At 47.8% G+C, this 18,427-nt stretch overlaps 1 protein-coding gene across 2 annotated transcripts in view; it reads left to right on the top strand.

Annotated features, from left to right (window-relative positions):
• The window catches only part of CNNM3 (cyclin and CBS domain divalent metal cation transport mediator 3), a 120,009-nt gene that overhangs the window by 35,636 nt on the left and 65,946 nt on the right, over positions 1-18,427 (top strand). For both annotated transcript variants that reach the window (XM_030201664.1, XM_030201663.1), the window contains exons 3-4: positions 1,028-1,180; positions 8,216-8,385. In XM_030201664.1, the coding sequence (XP_030057524.1) occupies positions 1,028-1,180; positions 8,216-8,385 (323 nt within the window). The remainder of the gene's footprint in view (positions 1-1,027; positions 1,181-8,215; positions 8,386-18,427) is intronic.

Below are 18,427 nucleotides of genomic sequence, written 5' to 3'. Positions count from 1 at the left end.
CTGACGTCAGGAGATGTTACGAACCCAGGCAGCCAGGAGATGTTACGAACCCAGGCAACCAGACATGGAACGTTGGCGGTACAAATTATTATATAGGATGTTTTACACAGTGTGCAGTGGCGGGCAATAAAGTAAATAGTGTAACAATTTATTAGGAAAGGAAACCCTGAAAACATTAGGATTTCTCAAATTGTTTTCTATTAACACTGAAAATTATTTGATTTGTCAGCTTGAATCCTGGGCATACAGGTAGACGATCGGTTATCTATGGAACTTCAAGTAAACAAAAGTTGTCAAAACATTTATATTATTAAGGAAGAAGGACTTTTCCACCCCCACTTCTACCCATAGTCATTCCTGAAGCCCCTAGGCCCACCTGTTTTTTCTGAAAATTTGGCAAACTCAGCAGTTCTAAATACTCTTCCTAGAAGATCCTGTAAAAACACATTTTGACATAATGGGAGCTATATTGGAAAGGCAGGCTGCTGCATGAAGATAGGTGGATAATTCATCCACTTACGCCTGAGGTTCAGCGGACTTAAAGGATATCTGTTTAGATAGGACCTCTGAATAAAGCTATTTACTCAGGTAAATTGGTTATATGAAAACTGCCTATGCTTCTTTCAGGTTTAAATGTGTTGCTGCTTGATCTTTCATTTAATGTGAGCATCAGGACCTTTTAGTTTTTGTGTGATATCCTCCAAAAGTTGCTGACCTAAATGACGGCTAGTTTGCCTAATAGTTAAGCCTGCCCTGATATTTTAAAAGGCTTGTATGTAAACACTACTGGGGCATGTTGATATTTCATAAACACACCCATTTACTCTCTATCAAAACACGGTTAACATGTATTCTGAATGCTTGCTGTCTAATTTATTTCCCTGCCATTCCTGTAATATTGTTTCTCTCTCTGTCTTCTGTATTTCTCTTCTTTGCTTCATCTGAGTGTCACGTACTTATATATTACCCTCCTTTCTTCTGTTTCTCATGTCTTCCTGTCTGTCTTCTCCATTACACTGCATCACAGAAGATAACAAGGTGAGGAGGAAAACCGCATCTCTGGGCACCACGTGGGAGAGACACAAGGAGGACTTCTCTCTCTTCAAAATGTCAGATGTAGAGCACAAAGTGAAAATCTCTCCACAGCTGCTTCTGGCCACCGAGCGCTTTTTATCCAGAGGTGAGACAGATGTCCTTCTACTCCTGTTTTAGTGTTGCTGAGATGAGTCTGTTTTCAGCCTGGCCTCACAGTAACTCTTTGCAGGTACGTAGCTTCCATATCATCAAGCAGATCAATCCATAGACTGGTGGATTGTGTCCATCTACCAGCAGGTGGAGATAGAGAGCAATCTTTTGCCTCTCTATATGTGGTCATGTGCTACCAGGAAATCCTCAGTATTCTCTCTATCTAGCAGTTGTGTGGTCACACGCAGCAGCTCTGGCTTGGTCTCCACGCCTATTTACTTAGGCTTTGTTGAGTACCTGGGGTTGAGGGCTCTTCGTGAGCAAGTACAAACCTGGTGGTGCCAGGTCCCTCCTTTTCTCCCCCCTCCCGCTGGCTCCGTAAAAAAAAAAAAAAAGCAATCTTGAAGCAGAAAAGATTTTTGCAGCTGCTCACTGGGACACAATTCGTTGCAGCTCGGAGCAAAAGCAGGTAATTTTACCTTTTCCTAGCGGGCAGGGGGTTCCCCAAACGTTTCCCTCGTGGTTCATGGCGTCGGATGGTAAGGGCGTGGAAAAGCGCTCCCCGGACCTTGATCGCGCAGCTAGTGGGGAGGCGCGGGGATCGGAGGCAGAGAAGCCCGTTTTGGGCGCCCTTCCGGACTTTGCTGATTTAGCCGGTTTTTCCTCCGCTGGGGCGTTGGCGGCTTTTCCCGCCTTAGGCGCCCATCCCCTGATGTTCGCCCTTCCAACGTCGGCCGTCCATGCAGCTCGGACGGCCTCTGGTATGGCCGCCTTTGAGTTGGGCGGCGGTAAGAAGATGGCGAAGTTTAAGCGCCATGCTTCCCACGCGGCTCCTTTGCGGAGTGACGCACTGGACACCATTTTGGATGCGCAGCCCGCCTCTCCCCTGCTCTATGGAGTGGAGGTTGAGAGTTCCTCTAGGGCTGTGGCCCAGGTTGCAGGGGTGCACAAACGGGGTTTCTCTCCCGAGTTTATTTTGTTGCTGCATCAGGCCTTTCAACTGTAAAACGCTGCTCCTGCTCCCCTGTCGGGTATGGGGGAAGAGGCTTCCCTGATCAAGCGCCCTCGGGTGGATCTTCAGGTCTTGGGGGACTCTGTCTCCTCTGATGTTGATGAGAGCAGTGTTTCTGAGTTCTCCCAAAGGTCCCTTGGGGATTCTTTGGAGGAGGCTGATCCTCGCCATGATGGGGGAGATGACCCCTCTGCAGCGCGGCTTTTTCGCTCAGAGGAGTTGCCTAACCTGTAAGTTCAGGCTATGAGCATCTTGAGTATTTCCTCTCCGGAGGAAGGCCCTCCTTCAGCCTCTGCAGGTTCCGCTATTATGTTGGGAACCAAGCGCTCTTCCAGGACCTTCCACATCCATGAAGCCATGAAAACTCTAATTTCGGCTCAATGGGATTCTCCAGAGGTGAGCCTCAAGATAGCCAGGGCCATGACTCATCTGTACCCTCTGCCAGAGGGTGAACAGGAGGCCTTGCGCTGGCTGGCAGTGGACTCTCTAATCACTGCGGTGACAAAAGAGACAGCTTTGCCGGTGGAAGGTGGCTCTGCCCTTAAGGATTCACCAGACAGGAAATTGGAAGCGGCCTTAAAGTTAGCCTTTGAGGCGGCCGCCTTGAGTTTGCAGGCCTCGGTTTGTGGGTCCTATGTGGCCAGGGCATGCCTGACGGTGGTGCAGCGGGCCTCCCCCTCGGATCCTTCCTTGAGTGCGGATTGGCTGGTCCTGGAGTTGGGCTTGGCTTACTTGGCAGACTTGCTGTATGATGTTTTGAGAGCCTTGGCTAAAGGTATGTCTCAGACAGTCTCTGCCCGTCGATGGCTATGGCTTAAGCATTGGTCAGCTGACCATGCCTCCAAATCCCGCTTAGCCAAGTTGCCTTTTAAGGGCAAGCTGTTCTTCGGGGATGAGCTGGACAAGATCTTGACAGATCTCAGCAGTTCTAAGGGCAAGAGGTTGCCGGAGGTCAAGGCAAGGGCCAGCGGTGCTTGCCCTGGATCCTGTAAGGGCGGTTTTCAAGAAGCCTGTCTGTATCGCCCGGGCAAGTCGGGCTCCTCCTCCTCCTTCAAGCAGAGGTTCTCCCCGAAGCAGCATTCCTTTCGCAGAGACCGCCGCTCAGGAGGTTCTTCCTCCTGTCCTCCTCCAGGGTCTCGTACCCAATGACGGGGCCCTGGTCCATGGCCCAGAGCAGATAGGAGGAAGGCTGTCCTCTTTTTCTGGGCGAGTGGACCAGGGTAACTTCAGACACTTGGGTTCTAGAAGTCATCAGAGACGGCTACAAGTTGGAGTTCTGCCGGCTCCTGAGAGACGAGTTCGTGAACTCTCTCTGCAAGTCTCCCCTCAAAGTGGCAGCATTTCAGCAGACTCTGGACAACTTGCTCCGCCTTGGGGCGGTGGTCCCAGTGCCCATAGAGCAGCGTGGCACAGGACGTTACTCCATTTACTTTATGGTGCCAAAGAAAGGAGGCTCTTCTCAGCCTATTCTCGACCTCAAGGGAGTCAGTTGGGCCTTGCGAATATGGCATTTCCGTATGAAGACTCTCCGCTCCATGATTGCTGCGGTACAAGAAGGAGAATTCCTGGCATCCTTGGACATCAAGGAAGCTTATCTGCACATTCCCATCTGGCCGCCTCATCAGCGCTTCCTGCACTTTGCAGTGCTGGGCCGGCACTTCCAGTTCAGAGCCCTCTCATTCGGGTTGGCTACGGCTCCGCGGACCTTCTCCAAAGTGATGGTGGTCATTGCGGCTTATCTCCGCAAGGAAGGAGTGCAAATCCATCCCTACCTGGACAACTGGCTGATTCGAGCTCCCTCCTTTGCGGAGTGTGGGAGAGCGACGGACAGGGTCTTTGCTCTTCTGAGCTCCCTGGGATGGATCATCAACCGGGAGAAAAGTCAGCTGTGCCCGTCTCAGTCCCTGGAGTATCTGGGTGTTCGGTTCGACACCCAAGTAGGCAGAGTGTTCCTGCCGGACAACCGGAGCCTCAAGCTTCAGGCCCAGGTGGACCGGTTCCTAGCCTCCTCAGCTCCTCAGGCTTGGGATTATGTGCAACTGTTGGGCTCCATGACGGCCACGATGGAGGTAGTGCCCTGGGCCAGGGCCCATATGAGACCACTACAGCACTCTCTTCTGGACTCTGGTTTCGGAGGATTACACAGTTCGCCTTCCCCTGGACCCGGCCGTGGGAAGGGCGCTAAGTTGATGGCTGAGGTCAGACAAGTTGTCAGCTGGTATGCTTCTCGCGTCCCCGGAGTGGATTGTCGTTACGGGCTGGGGAGCCCACTGCCTAGGAAAGACAGCGCAGGGGATATGGTCGCCGGCGGAGGCGAAGTGGTCCATCAACCTCTTGGAACTTCGGGCCATTCGGTTGGCGCTTCAAGCATTTCTTCAGGTACTGATACTGAGGCCAGTTTGAATCCTGTCAGAAAATGCCACGGCCGTGGCCTATGTCAATCGCCAGGGCGGTACCAGGAGTGCCCCCCTAGCCAGGGAGGCCATGAAGTTATGCCAGTGGGTTGAGGCGAATCTGGACCAGCTGTAAGCAGCTCACATTGCTGGAGTCCTGAATGTCGAGGCGGACTTTCTCAGTCGCCATACCTTGGATCCTGGAGAGTGGCAGCTGTCTGCTCGGGTGTTCTTGGAGATTACGAAGTGCTGGGGCATGCCGACCTTGGATCTGATGGCGACCTCGGCCAATTGCCAAGTGCCGCGGTGCTTCAGCAGAGGACGGGACCCTCGATCTCTGGGGGTTGATGCTGTTCTCCAGCAGTGGCCGGTACAGGAGCTTCTCTACGTGTTCCCGCCTTGGCCTATGTGGGCAGAATTCTCGGCCGGGTGGTGAAACACCCAGGCCGGGTGGTCCTGGGGGGTCCAGACTGGCCCAGACACCCTTGGTATGTGGACCAGATCCGGCTTTCCGTGGACAGTCCTCTGCGGCTTCCAGCGGAGCGGGGCCTCTTACATCAGGGTCCTGTGGTGATGGAGGATCCCTCTGCCGTTGGTCTTACGGCCTGGCTCTTGAGCGGAAGCGGCTGAAGAAGAAGGGCTTCTCGGACAAGGTCATTGCCACTGTGCTGAGAGCACAGAAGTGCTCTACTTCTACTACGTACGCCAGGGTATGGCGTACCTTTGTATCATGGTGCGAGGCAGGATCCCTCTCGCCCTTCACGGCGCCAATTGCTTCAATGTTGGCATTCCTACAAGAAGGTCTGGAGAAAGGCCTGTCGCTCAGCTCTCTTAAGGTCCAGGTAGCGGCTCTAGCTTGCTTCAGGAGTCGCCTAAAGGGTGCTTCCCTGGCTTCTCAGCCAGATGTGTGTTTTCTCAAAGGGGTTAATCACCTACGCCCTCCTCTGCACTCGATAGTGCTTACGTGGAATCTCAGTCTGGTGCTGCGGGTCTTGCAGAAGCCGCCCTTTGAGCCATTATCATGGCTGTCTCTGAAGGACCTGACGTTGAAAGCGGTCCTTTTGGTGGCAATCGCTCCAGCCAGGAGGGTTTCCGAGCTCCAGGCGCTCTCATGTAGAGAGCCGTTCCTGCGGTTCACTGAGGCAGGAGTGTCTATTCGCCCAGTGCCTTCCTTCCTGCCCAAGATTGTTTCTCGCTTCCATGTGAATCAGCAGCTTTGTCTATCCTCCCTCCGTAGGAAGGATTATCCAGAGGAGTATCGTGCTCTCAGATGCCTGGATGTTAGACGAGTTATCATCAGATACTTGGAAGTGACCAACGATTTCCAGAAGTCGGATCACCTCTTCGTGCTGTTCGCAGGCCCCCGTAGGGGTCTGCAGGCATCTAAACCTACCGTGGCACGTTGGGTCAAGGAAACAATTGCGGCGGCTTATGTGGCGACAGGGAAGATGCCGCCTATCCAGCAGAAGGCTCATTCTACTAGAGCACAGGCGGCTTCGATGGCAGAGTCCAGGTCCGTTTCCTTGGAGGAGATTTGCAGATCGGCGACTTGGCGTTGGCTCATACCTTCTCACGGCATTATCGCTTGGACGTGGCAGCACGGGCCGAGGCCCAGTTTGGGGCTTCAGTGTTGCGTTCTGGGATTTCTATGTCCCGCCCTGGGTGAGTACTGCTTGGGTACGTCCCATCAGTCTATGGATTGATCTGCTTGATGATATGGAAGGTAAAATTATGTAGATAATTTTCTTTCCATTAATCATAGCAGATCAATCCATAGTCCCTCCCAGATATCTGTACTGTTTGTTCTAGTTCAGTTATATTTCAGGTTCAAGTTTAGACTTCAGTTCCTGTTCAGGAGGACTCCGAGTTCAAGTTCTTCCACTTGGATTTCCCTGGAGTTGGGACGACTTTGTGTTACAGTGAGCTGCTGCTGCTTTCCCCCCCCCGTTTCGACGGTGGTTGGATTCATAACTAATTTATGCCAGTGCTCCCTCCCGCTTCATGCGGCAGTAGGGTAGCTTTGTTTCCCTCTCACTTTGGCGGTGATGGGTTAAGCCAGCTCCTCCCGCGGTTGCGGTAGCAGGATATGCGAGTCCCCCCCCCCCCCCCCCGCATCGGCGGGTGTAGGTGCCCCCCCCCCCCCCCCGCTTCGGCGGTGGTTGGGTGGTGGAGTGTCCCTTGGTGGGTGTAATTCTCTATGTTTGGTGATTCCTGCGGATGGAGCTTTGATATCGATTATACTGAGGATTTCCTGGTAGCACATGACCACATATAGAGAGGCAAAAGATTGCTCTCTATCTCCACCTGCTGGTAGATGGACACAACCCACCAGTCTATGGATTGATCTGCTATGATTAATGGAAAGAAAATGATCAGGTATGATACATAATTTTACCTTTTTACTGCTCTCTTGTGAGTCTGGACACTCAGCCTGCCAGAGCTATTAAGTTTATTGGCATGGTGTATTCTTTCTTCAGGGCAATGTGTTGTGTGATGTGACCTCATTTTTAGAGGCAGACTTTAGACTTTTTCTGCCTTTGTCATATTACTTCTGATGCATTGTGCTTGCAGTGTTGATATCGAGGCAATTACCAAATTGCATTGGGATGTAAGTTTGAAAACCATGACTGGGAAGAAACTGACATTTTTTTTTTTTTTTACAAATTAATTTTTTTTTTTTGTGGATCCTCAGAAGCCTTGCTAGCTGATTGCATATATTTTTTTCCAATGCGAACCCTGCCCATTCATTATTGATCCAAGTTTTATAGAGATACCTTCTTAAAAACTCATATTTGGAAAATATAGACGAACCAATAAGCTACTTAGCTTTGAAGCTATCAAAATGGAGCCTCTGCCAACATGGCCCAGATTTTGATAACTTCATCAGGGTAGGGGTCTGAACTACATCCTATAACACTTCTCCAAACATCTGTTGGAAGAAGTGTTGTAGTGATGTGGTTTGGACTTCTATCTTGATGAAGTTATCAAAACGTGGCAGAGGCTCTGATTTTGACAGCTTGAAAGCTGAGTAGCTTATTGATTTTTCTATATTTTCTGAATATGAATTTTTAAGAAGGTATTGCTATAAAACTTGGATCGATGATGAGTGGGCAGCATTTGCATTGAAAAAAATATATGCATTCAGCTAGCCAGGTTTCTGAGGATCCACTTTTTTTTTTTTTTAATTTATAAAATGTTCTAAAAACATTTTTCAAAATTTATATTCACTGGTGACATTTGAAGAGAATTATTTGTTTACTGGGAATGTTTTTTTTTATTTATTTATGTATCCCTGCGTATTGAGTTTGTCCTTCCAGTTGTTTTTTTTCAGAAACTGAGAGCCATCCCTTCCTTGATGATGTTTTGTGTTGAAGCTTTGTTGATATTTTGGTCTCAGTGTGATGAGAATATACCAACAAATACACCATTTAGTTCCTGGTCTTACCAGTTGTGGTGATGTTTGTTGTAGCAATATCTGAATGTTGCAGTTGTGGTGTATGCTTTCTCTTGGTAGCAATATTGTATTACATGTCAGTCCTAGTGATAACCTTGTTTAATGAGGAGTTTGTCAACTATGGCATTTGTAGATCTGGCTGTATTTACTTTGTTTTTGTTTTCTCTGCAGAGGTTGATGCCTTTAACACATCAAAGATCTCAGAGACAGTTCTTCTTCACCTTTTGAAGCACCCAGGTGTTAACCATGAGATCAAGTTTGATGAAAATAATCGTTTGGCCCCAGAGCATTATCTGTATCAGCGTAACCAGCCTGTTGATTACTTTGTCCTTATCCTACAGGTAGGTAAAGTAGAACATTTCCTGTGCCAGAAGGACTTGAGTTGTTTTTGTAGAATCTGTCCATATATTATGAATCGGCCCTCCTTGGCCCTTGTGACTCTTTACAGCTTCTGAGTACATCCTATGTCCTGTGCTTTATTTTGTCATGAAGACATAGGAAAGTGCCATAAATGTTACAGCATCAACCAGAGTAAATGGTTGAAGAGGTGATGAGGTGGTTCAGTGCCTCATGGGGGGAGTTAGAGCTTACTGCACGTGTTAAGGAGATCAGTTTGCTAGGAATTACGTTTCAGTAGTCAAGGCAGGTGTGATTGTGTGACTTAATTACAAAGAGAGGTTTTCAGGTAATTATCCTCTTTTTTTTTTTTTTTTTTTTAAATGATATCTGTTATGATGTGATAGTGGCAAGCAAAGCAGGCTTAAATTGCAATTATGGGTTAAGATGAGCAAGGGATACTGGTTAATAACCTATGAAATATATCCTTTTCTGTGGAATGCGCAGTGGTGATATTAGAAGTCTAAAATGAATAGAGACAGTGGTTCAGTATGGTACCAGAATGCAAGGAGGAACTGGCTCTGTAGCATGATGCTACAACAGACTAGATAATCATCTGTTTGCATCAGAACCTGTCCAGGCTTCAATCAGGCCAGTAAAGGAGTGAAAACTTTCCGTTTCTTCTGATTGCAGTGAGATGCAAGTTGGTTTTATAGCCAACAGTAAAACAGAGTTATGCATTTGGGAGAAAATGTTGACGGGGCATTTCTGTGGAAATCATTGTTCTGAGTTTGAGGGTACCTGTTAAAAGTGTTCTACAGATAACATATTAAAACATGAGTGGAGGAGTGGCCTAGTGGTTAGGGTGGTGGACTTTGGTCCTGGGGAACTGAGGAACTGAGTTTGATTCCCGGCACAGGCAGCTCCTTGTGACTCTGGGCAAGTCACTTAACCCTCCATTGCCTGCCGCATTGAGCCTGCCATGAGTGGGAAAGCGCGGGGTACAAATGTAACAAAAAAAAACAGTTGATGATGCTATGTAATATTGTGCTGGAGCAGGGGATGATGGAGATAGTTTTGTCTGGCATTGGCAGGGTCTCACCTGAAAGCTCTGTTGCATGGTGATTATGATGTTACTCCCTCCCCCACGTATCTTACATCTCCCCCTCCAGATGGTCTACCTATATATACCCATGGTCTACCTATGTATACCCATGCCAAGGTGAGCTGCTACTGCTATAAGCTTCTTCCTACTCAGCTCCTTTTGGTGGCCATTATGAAAATGGTAGGGGTTCACTTAAGGTCAGTAACTCTGGCTGAACCCGAGCCATTTTAAAAATGGCAACTGGCATGGCAGAAGTGACTTTCCTTGGCATAAGTATATATGGGGAAGGGTTTCTATTTGAGATTGGGACCCTTTTTAGGAGTTATGACACAAGTAGCCTATTTGGGATTGGGGCCCTGTAAGGGGTGGGGGATGGCTGGGGTTGGGTACTCTCTGATGCTGGGGAAATTTCTCCCTGCTTCAGGGTTCCAGGGCAAGGATATCCCTGCACTGGGAGTAATTTAGGACTCGACTAGAGAGTCTATAATGCAGTGCTTAGAAACCGGCTATCATTCAGACGGCCCCTCCCGGACCCACCCACATGTACACATAACATCACATTGTGATTTTTTAAAATTATTATTTATTTATAGCACTTGATATACCGCAGTTGATCCCTGAGGTGATTATGTGGTTTACAATTTAAGTTATATGTTGTACCTGGGGCAATGGAAGGCTAAGTGACTTGCCCAGGGTCACACACAGCTGCAGATGGAATTGAACCTGGTTCCGCAGGATCTCAACCCATTGCTGATCATCAGGTTAGCAGCAGTAATTGAACCCAGTTTCCCAGGTCTGCAACTCACTGCACTAACCATTAGGCCACTCCTCCACTCCTCTACTTAAAAACATATTTATGTGTATTAGGACTTGATATATTGCCTTTCAAGACAGGAATCAAAGCAGTGTACAAATTTTATAAAAACAATTGAAACGGAACAGGACTACAACTTGATGAGCGGAAAGGGGGGGGGGGGTGGTCATGCCGCTAAGTGTTGACCATTGCAGCTCAAGGGACGTGATTGAATGGCGCTTATTAAATTATGTGTTTTTTTTTCCCTTGGACACATGAGATCTGTTGTTGTCTTGCATAAGGAACAGAACCAGGCCACATGGAGTTTTTTTTGTTTTGTTTTAAAGAAAATCACAGTGAAGGTGGGTGGAGAGGGAGGGTGCAGGAATAGTCAGTATGAACCAATAACTCGGAACTACAAAATTTATTTATTTATCTCATTTGTACCCCACAGTTTCCCAACAGTGTCAGGCTCAATGTCTGTCATACCAACTCCTAGCAGTAACATAGGCAGCCGTGACTCTCCCCTTGCTCTTTCTGTAATCATGCCTGTCCCATCTCCCAACAGGAGATGATATAGCTTCACCCAAGAGGATTGACCAGATACAGCCTAATATTTTTACCAATAAGAAGCAGTGTATCTTTATTGACATGTCAATCTGGACTCATAGCTCTCTGTAATACACTATTACCAAAATAAAAGTCAATTTAAGAGCCTGTAATTCTGCTCCCAATGTGGTGTGCTTCTTAGCCTGTACTTGTCTTGGTGTCTTTTCTTGAGCTAACTGAACAAAAACCCTCCACAAGGATTGATAAGGTAAATGCAACATAAATTATAGAGCTCAGGACAATGAAGTAGCAAATGTTGCAGGCTGCATGATGGGAGTGGGCTGATTGGTGTCTTATATCCCCACACAGTAGTATACCCCTGTGGGCTTGAAAGCAATAAATAAATAATACAAGATAATTGTCTTGTTTTCTGCCTTTGCTTGGTATCTCTTTTAAAATCAAGATTTTTCTCTTTCTAAGCAGTTAAAGAGTATTAAGTATTAAACTTCTAGCTCTGGGTGATAGAGACTGAATATAGGCCTTCCACATTGAGAGAAATTTTCTTCTGCTTGTAAGAAATCCTGACCCCATTCCTTTCCATTAACATTAAATTGTGTAATTTATTATACCATCTCTAAAAAGAGGGAGGATCTGTCAGGGGGGGTGGGGTCTATTGGATATGCCAGATGGTCGGATTACCGAAGGTTGGTTTAATCGAGATTGTACTGTATCTATTCCTCCCATCTTAAGTATTTGTGCTTGGGTAATATAAGCTCGGTGTGAAACCCAAAATTGACATTCGCACCGTTCCGCACTAGTCATGAAGTCTAGTATTCTCAATACTAATTTTTAAATAGCAATACTCACCGTTGACCTAAGTTTCCACTGCCTTCTCAGTTGTAATGTCTAGTAAAATGCAATGCAGTTCAGAGACTGAGAAACATTCCCCTCAAACTGATGTTGTAAACTCTCTAACCTTATGACCATGTCTAGAGGTCAAAGCCTCTACTTCTAAGGAAGAAACATAATGTTGTAACTGACGGTATGCAAAAATACTGCCTGAGTGAACCTGGGCTCCTCCCCTCAGAACTGTCAAAAGAAGCATTGTACTATCTGCCCTTAACACGTGTTCTAATCATGTAATTCCATATGATTCCCATTGTCTGTACCCAAGGGAAACATGGTGTTGCCTCAAAAGCGTAAAAGATCTGAGATTGTCGAATGTAGTTGCCAGTATCTAGTTAATTCTCTGTTCGTCTGTCCAATTTAGATTGTAAGCTCTGTTGAGCAGGGACTGTCTTTTCATGTTCATTTGTACAGCGCTGCGTAAGTCTAGTAGCGCTATAGAAATGTTTAATAGTAGTAGTAGTAGTAGTATTCCTTAGGTGTTCTGGGATTTTACTAATTGGTGTTGAAGAAGAAAATTAAAATGTCATGGCTCAATCTGCAACAGAATATAGTTATTGTTGAGCATCCAATCTGCAAGATGACATAGTAAGCAGGTTTGATTATACTTTTTAATATGTGGAAGTCCCATGCTCCCCCTGCGCCATGAACCCAGTAACATTCTTAATAGTGCTTTTTGTTTGTTTGTTTGTTTTCCTTCCCCTGCAAAATTTAGAGAGCAACTTGTATAATTAACGTATTTTTTAAAATGGTTTCATAGGTAGCATTTGCATTGTGTAAAGCCATCTTGGAAACTGTCATCCGAAATAAATGATTCCGTAGCGTCAGCAGCAGAATATGAATCCAGGAACCAGTAGGTTTTATCCGTCTACCAGCAGGTGGAGATAGAGAACTAAATTGATGGGAGGCATACTAGCCGGCCAGCCCCTCATCTCTCTAGTATATCTCTATCTCCAGCAGGTGGTGGACGGATCTGTCCCAGCTCCTTGGATTCACAGGGCCTTTGGAGTCTCCTGGGCTGCGGGCCAGTTGAGGCTAGGGGGGTGTGTGTGTGGTCTCTGACCCCCTTTAGAAGCATACTGCTTGGCTGTCCCTGCTTCACCCTGCAAAGATTTTCTCCCTGTTCCTTTGCTGCTCTGCTGTTAACTTCCTCTGGGAAAAAAAAAAAAAGTGCAGCCAGGCAATACTTGATTAAGCAAGCCTGTGTAGGATGGAAGTTCCCCTCTGTGAAAGGGGGTGGCAATTTCTGGGCCGGAGAGTCAGTGGCTGCTTGTGGCAGGGAGTTTTGTCTCCCCAGTGATCCGGTGAGTGCAGTGTTCTCTCCCCCCACCCCCCTCGGTTCGTTTCTGGGCACGTTGATGGCAGCTGAAATGGTGAAGCGCAGGTCGGCAGCAGGGCTCTGTATAGCGGGCTGCGCTGAACAGGGAGGGGAAGAATCCAGTACTTTTTCTGGTGCTGTGGTTTCCCGTGCGGGGACCGCGGAGACGGACACCATCTTGGATTTCGCCAGAGCTGATGATGCAGGGGAAGGATTCTCCCCTGAGTTCATTTTACTACTACTTCATGCTTTTCTGATGAAGCGCTCCCTTCCCTCTTGTTCTGCTTCTCAGGGGGATTTGAGGGATTCTGGGGCTGCCCCACTGGGAACGGGTGCAAGTTTGTTGCCGGTCTCTCTGACTGAGGCTCACAAGCACAGGCGCCTGGATTCTGGGTCCGATGGAGTTTCAGTTGGACTGGTGTCTCTCGCCCCTTCTCTGCCTCGGTGCTCCGGGGGTTCGTTTAGAACCACAGACACGGAGGATTTGGAGGAGGAGGAACTCATAGCGGAGGAGCCTGATGATCCTTCTGTGGTCTGTATTTTTCATAGGGAAGAGCTGACCTCTCTTATTTCTTCTGCATTAGAAGTTTTGCACATTGAGGAGCCTGAGGCTCAAGCTGCTGCGACTGTAAATGTGCGCATGGTGAGCACGAGGAGGCCTTCTAAAGCATTTCCAGTTCATGAGGCCATTCAGGAGATTATCTCAGCGCAGTGCTTAGAGCCGGGCGCACCCCTAAGGGTGGCCAAGGCTATGGGCCGTCTTTACCCAGTGCAAGGCAGTCAGGCGGAGAAGTTTGAACTTCCCCGTGTTGATTCTTTGGTGACGGCGGTCACTAAGAAAACTACCCTTCCTGTTGGGGGGGGGGGGGGGGTGCATTAAAAGATATGCAGGATCTCCGTCTGGAAGCCATACTGAAGCGTGCCTTTGAAGTCTCAACTCTGGCCTTTAAAGCTTCCATTTGCAGCTCTTATGCGGCTTGAGCTTCTCTAGATTGACTTCAACCAACTGCTGATCAGGAACAGGACGCAGCTTCTGGTCCTTTGGTTGCCGTCTCCAAGATGGAGCCGGTTGTGGCGTACCTAGTGGACGCATTGTATGATTTGGTGCATACTTCGGCAAAGCTCATGGCCTTGGCAGTCACTTCTTGGAGATTGCTGTGGCTTCGACATTGTGCTGCGGATATGGCGTAAACTTTTCGGGGGTAAACTTTTGTTCGAAGAAGATTTGGAGAAGATCGTCAAGGACTTGGGAGATTCCAAGTCTCAGTGGCTGCCGGAAGACAGGCCCAAAGCTTTGCCTCGGGCCGGGACCACGAGACCTTGGTTTCGAGAGGCTAGATGCTATTGACCGGGTAGACCTTCGTCCTTTCAACGTCCTCGATTTCAGCAGTGATTTTCCTTTCGTGGTGACAAATGAGGTTCAGGGACGGCTTCCCAACAAGGAGCAGCCGCTTGCCCTGCCCAATGATGGGGCACCGGTCCACTCTTTGGAGTTCAGAATAGGGCGTCGGCTGACCCATTATTTCCAAGAGTGGGCCAGGATCACCTCAGATCAGTGGGTTCTCGAAGTAATAAGGGAAGACTACAAAATAGAGTTTGCTGCACAGGTCGGAGATTTTTTCGTGGAGTCCTGGTGCGCTACTTCTGTCAAGCGAGCAGCAGTGTTGGCTGCTTTAAGAGATCTTCTGGACATCGGAGTCGTTGTGCAAGTGCTGACTCCAGAAACTTGCACAGGTCGCTGTTCCATATTTTTCGTGGTTCCAAAGAAAGGAGGTTCCTTCAGACCCATTCTTGACCTCCGGAAGGTGAACCAGTTTCTCAGGGTTCGCTATTTCTGCATGGAAACTCTAAGGGCAGTGATCGTAGCAGTACAACCTCAGGAGTTTAACAGCACTGGACCTCGAGGCTTATCTGCACATTCTGATTTGGCCTCCTCATCAAAGATTCTTGTGATTTGCAGTGTTGGGCCAGCATTTTCAATTTTGAGCATTGCCCTTCGGGCTGGCCACGCACCTTTTCCAAGGTGATGGTAGTGGTGGCAGCTTATCTGCGTAAGGAGGGGATTCAAGTTCATCCCTATCTGGATGACTGGCTCATTTGGGCATCGTCAGAATCGGAAAGCCTTCTGGCAACTCAGCGGGTAGTGGAGATTCTTCAATCCCTTGGTTGGGTAATCAACTTCTCAAAGAGTCATCTTCGCCCGTTGCAGACGCTGGAATACCTGGGTGTACGGTTCGATACAGCCCCAGGGTTGGTGTTCCTGCTGGAGGGCAGGAGGCTCAAGTTAGTCGCTCAGGTGAGGAGTCTCCTGTGACTACCGAGTCCCTGAGTGTGGGATTATGTTCAAGTGCTAGGATCGATGGCAGCCACGCTTGAAGTGGTACCTTGGGCCAGAGCGCACATGCGACCATTACAGCTGGCCCTTTTGAACCACTGGTCTCCCGTGTCTCAGGATTACTGGAGGAGGCTCCTTTGGTTACCGCAGGCTCGAGGTAGTATGACCTGGTGGCTCCTCCCCCCACCTGAGGAAGGGGATGCCTTTGGCGTCCCCGCAGTGGGTGGTGGTGGTGACAGACGCCAGTCTGTACGGATGGGGGGCTCATTGTCTCTGTCATGTTGCGCAGGGGCGTTGGTCGATGGAGGAAGCCTATCAGTTGGTTGGAGTTGAGAGCAGTGATGAACGCCCTACTGTCGTTTCAGAGCCTTCTGCAAGGGTCTCCAATGAGAGTGTTCTTGGACAAAACGACAGCAGTAGCCTACATCAATCGGCAAGGCGGAACTCAGAGTCGAGCTCTGCAAGCCAAGGCAAGCAGAATTCTGGCTTGGGTGGAGAATCACATTAGTCTTCTGTCGGCAGTCCGTATTGCAAGTCAAGACAACGTTCAAGCGCATTTCCTCAGTCAGCAGCTGCTTGATTCAGCAGAATGGGAGCTGTCAAGCTTTGCGTTTCGACAGATTTGTTGTTGCTGGGGCTTGCCGGAGGTCGACCTCATGGCATCACGTCGGAATGCCAAGGTAGCGAGATTCTTCAGCAGGCGCAGGGAGGTCAGCTCCGAAGGTATCGACACGATTCTTCAGCCGTGGCCACAGGCGTGCCTTCTCTGTGTTTCCTCCTTGGCCTCTGATCGGCCAAGTGCTGCGCAGGATCAGCAGTCACCAAGGGTTGGTGATTCTAGTGGCTCCAGACTGGCCTTGTCGTCCGTGGTATGCGGACTTAATCCGGTTGTTGGCAGAGACTCCTCTTCGTCTTCCTCTGTCACCGGACCTTCTCCATCACGGTCCGGTGCGGATGGAGGATCCCTCCTGCTTTGGTCTTACAGCCTGGCCTTTGAGAGGCCGAAATTGAGGAAGAAAGGCTATTCGGACGCGGTGATAGCTACCTTGTTGCGTGCCCTTAAGCACTCTACGACGACTGCTTATGCTCGAGTGTGGCGCACCTTTGTTGGCGCCCCCTTTGGGGATGGGAACCTGCCCGGACTTCCGTTTCTCAAATGCTAGATTTTTTGCAGGAGGGACTTCAGAAGGATTTGGCATATCTCTCTGAGTTCAGCTGGCAGCCCTCTCCTGCTACAGAGGTCGTCTTTCTGGGTTGTCCTTTGCAGCCCATCCGGATGTCTCACGTTTCTTGTGGGATGTTTTTCATCTTAGGCCCCTCTGTCGTCGTCTGTGTCCCAATTGCAGCCTAAATTTGGTTCTCCGGGCACTGGGTCAGGCCCTGTTTGAGCTGCTACGCAAGGCATCAGAGAAGTACTTGGCGCTTAAGGCGGTGTTTTTGGTGACCCTGGCGTCTGCTCACAGGGTCTCAGAGATTCAGGCCTTGTCATGTTGGGAACCATTTCTTTGGTTTTCGGAGGCCGGCGTTACTTTGCGACCGGTCCCTTCATTTGTTCTTAAAGTGGAGAGATGAGGGGCTGGCTGGCTAGTATGCCTCCCTTCAATTTAGTTCTCTATCTCCACCTGCTGGTAGACTGATAAAACCCACTGGTTCCTGGATTCATCTGCTGCGACTGAAGGAAAGAAAATGATCAGGTAAGGCATAATTTTACCATCCTACCATGTAGACTAAGGGGATGAGACATCCAATTATGTTATGTTTGGATCGTAGAATCCAAAAGTCTATGTTCAAATGATATAGTTTCCTTCAGCGTGTGGACACAGTATCCCTAAATACCTGAAAGAATGAGTTGCCCACTTGAAGGGAAATGGAGGCCAGGGCTAAGGATTTGGAGAAATTCAATTTAAAACTGAATAATCTCCAAATTCATCAAACGCTTCCATCAGCACTGGTAATGATGCATGGGGATTGCTTATATGAATTAATAGGTCATGAGCAAATGCTGAGATCTTAAATTCAGAATGTTTAAAATGGATGCCTTGAATCTCCAGATTCGTCTTGATGTCTCTAATTAAGGGATCTAAAGTAAGAACAAGTAAAAGGGGAGAAAATGTTAATCAATATTAAAAGCACTTTGTTACTATCTGGGTAGCACCTGGGGAGTTTCAGGAAAATAACTGCTTACAGGTCATGAACAGGGTCTCTGGGCAGAGATATTTACCCTCTGCACTCCCTAGCTGAGATGGGGAAAATCCAGTACCTCCTGGCTGGATTTTGAACTCCAGGGCCAATCAGAGCCTAGAGCATCAACTTTGAAAGTATCTGGCCTATGGCACTACAGGTTACCTTCCCACAGGGCTAAAACTAAAAAAGAAAATAATCTTCTCTGTAACAACCTTAAAATAGAAAACAAACACCATCTGCTGGCCAAACAAGAGAAATACACTGCATGAAAACATTAATACAATTCACAGGCTTGAAAACCCCCTGTTTTGCCACACCACCATTTTTGAAATTTGTAATGTTCAGAGGAAGATGTTTCTTGTAACATGGCTGTCCACTTTGTCTATTCAATGGTTGTAGTATTTTTTTTTTGTCTTTTAATAGATAAGGACACCCCACCTGCATTCCTAGGAAACTGTTTTGAAGTTAGGTATACGTACATTCCTTGTTTTGATTATGTAGAAAGTTAATCTAAGAAACAATGAGAGAAGGTCATCCCAGCAATGACCACCCTCCCTCGAAATGTCACTAGGATATCTATGAGAGGATCCTGAAGTATTTGATTTTTTTTTTTTTTGTCTTACGGTAAAAAAATTAACTGAAAAGACATTTTACTTCTCAGCAGGTAGCCCTCCCTCCTCCTATCCCCTCTTCCTCCTCCTAGCCCCATTCCCCCTGATTTGAAGGAGTTTAAAGTCAGGTTGAAAACTTTTTTTTTTTTTTTTTTTTTTTTTTTGAAAGCTTTTGATATAAATGTGTTGTAATTCTGGAACGTTTTGCTGTGGTAATTTGGAATGAAATTAATGCCTGACGTGTAA

This window comes from Microcaecilia unicolor, chromosome 4 (assembly GCF_901765095.1).
Source record: "Microcaecilia unicolor chromosome 4, aMicUni1.1, whole genome shotgun sequence".
NCBI classification, from domain to species: domain Eukaryota; kingdom Metazoa; phylum Chordata; class Amphibia; order Gymnophiona; family Siphonopidae; genus Microcaecilia; species Microcaecilia unicolor.
The sequence above is the reverse complement of the archived record's forward strand: the minus strand, read 5'-3'. Positions and strand labels throughout refer to the sequence as shown.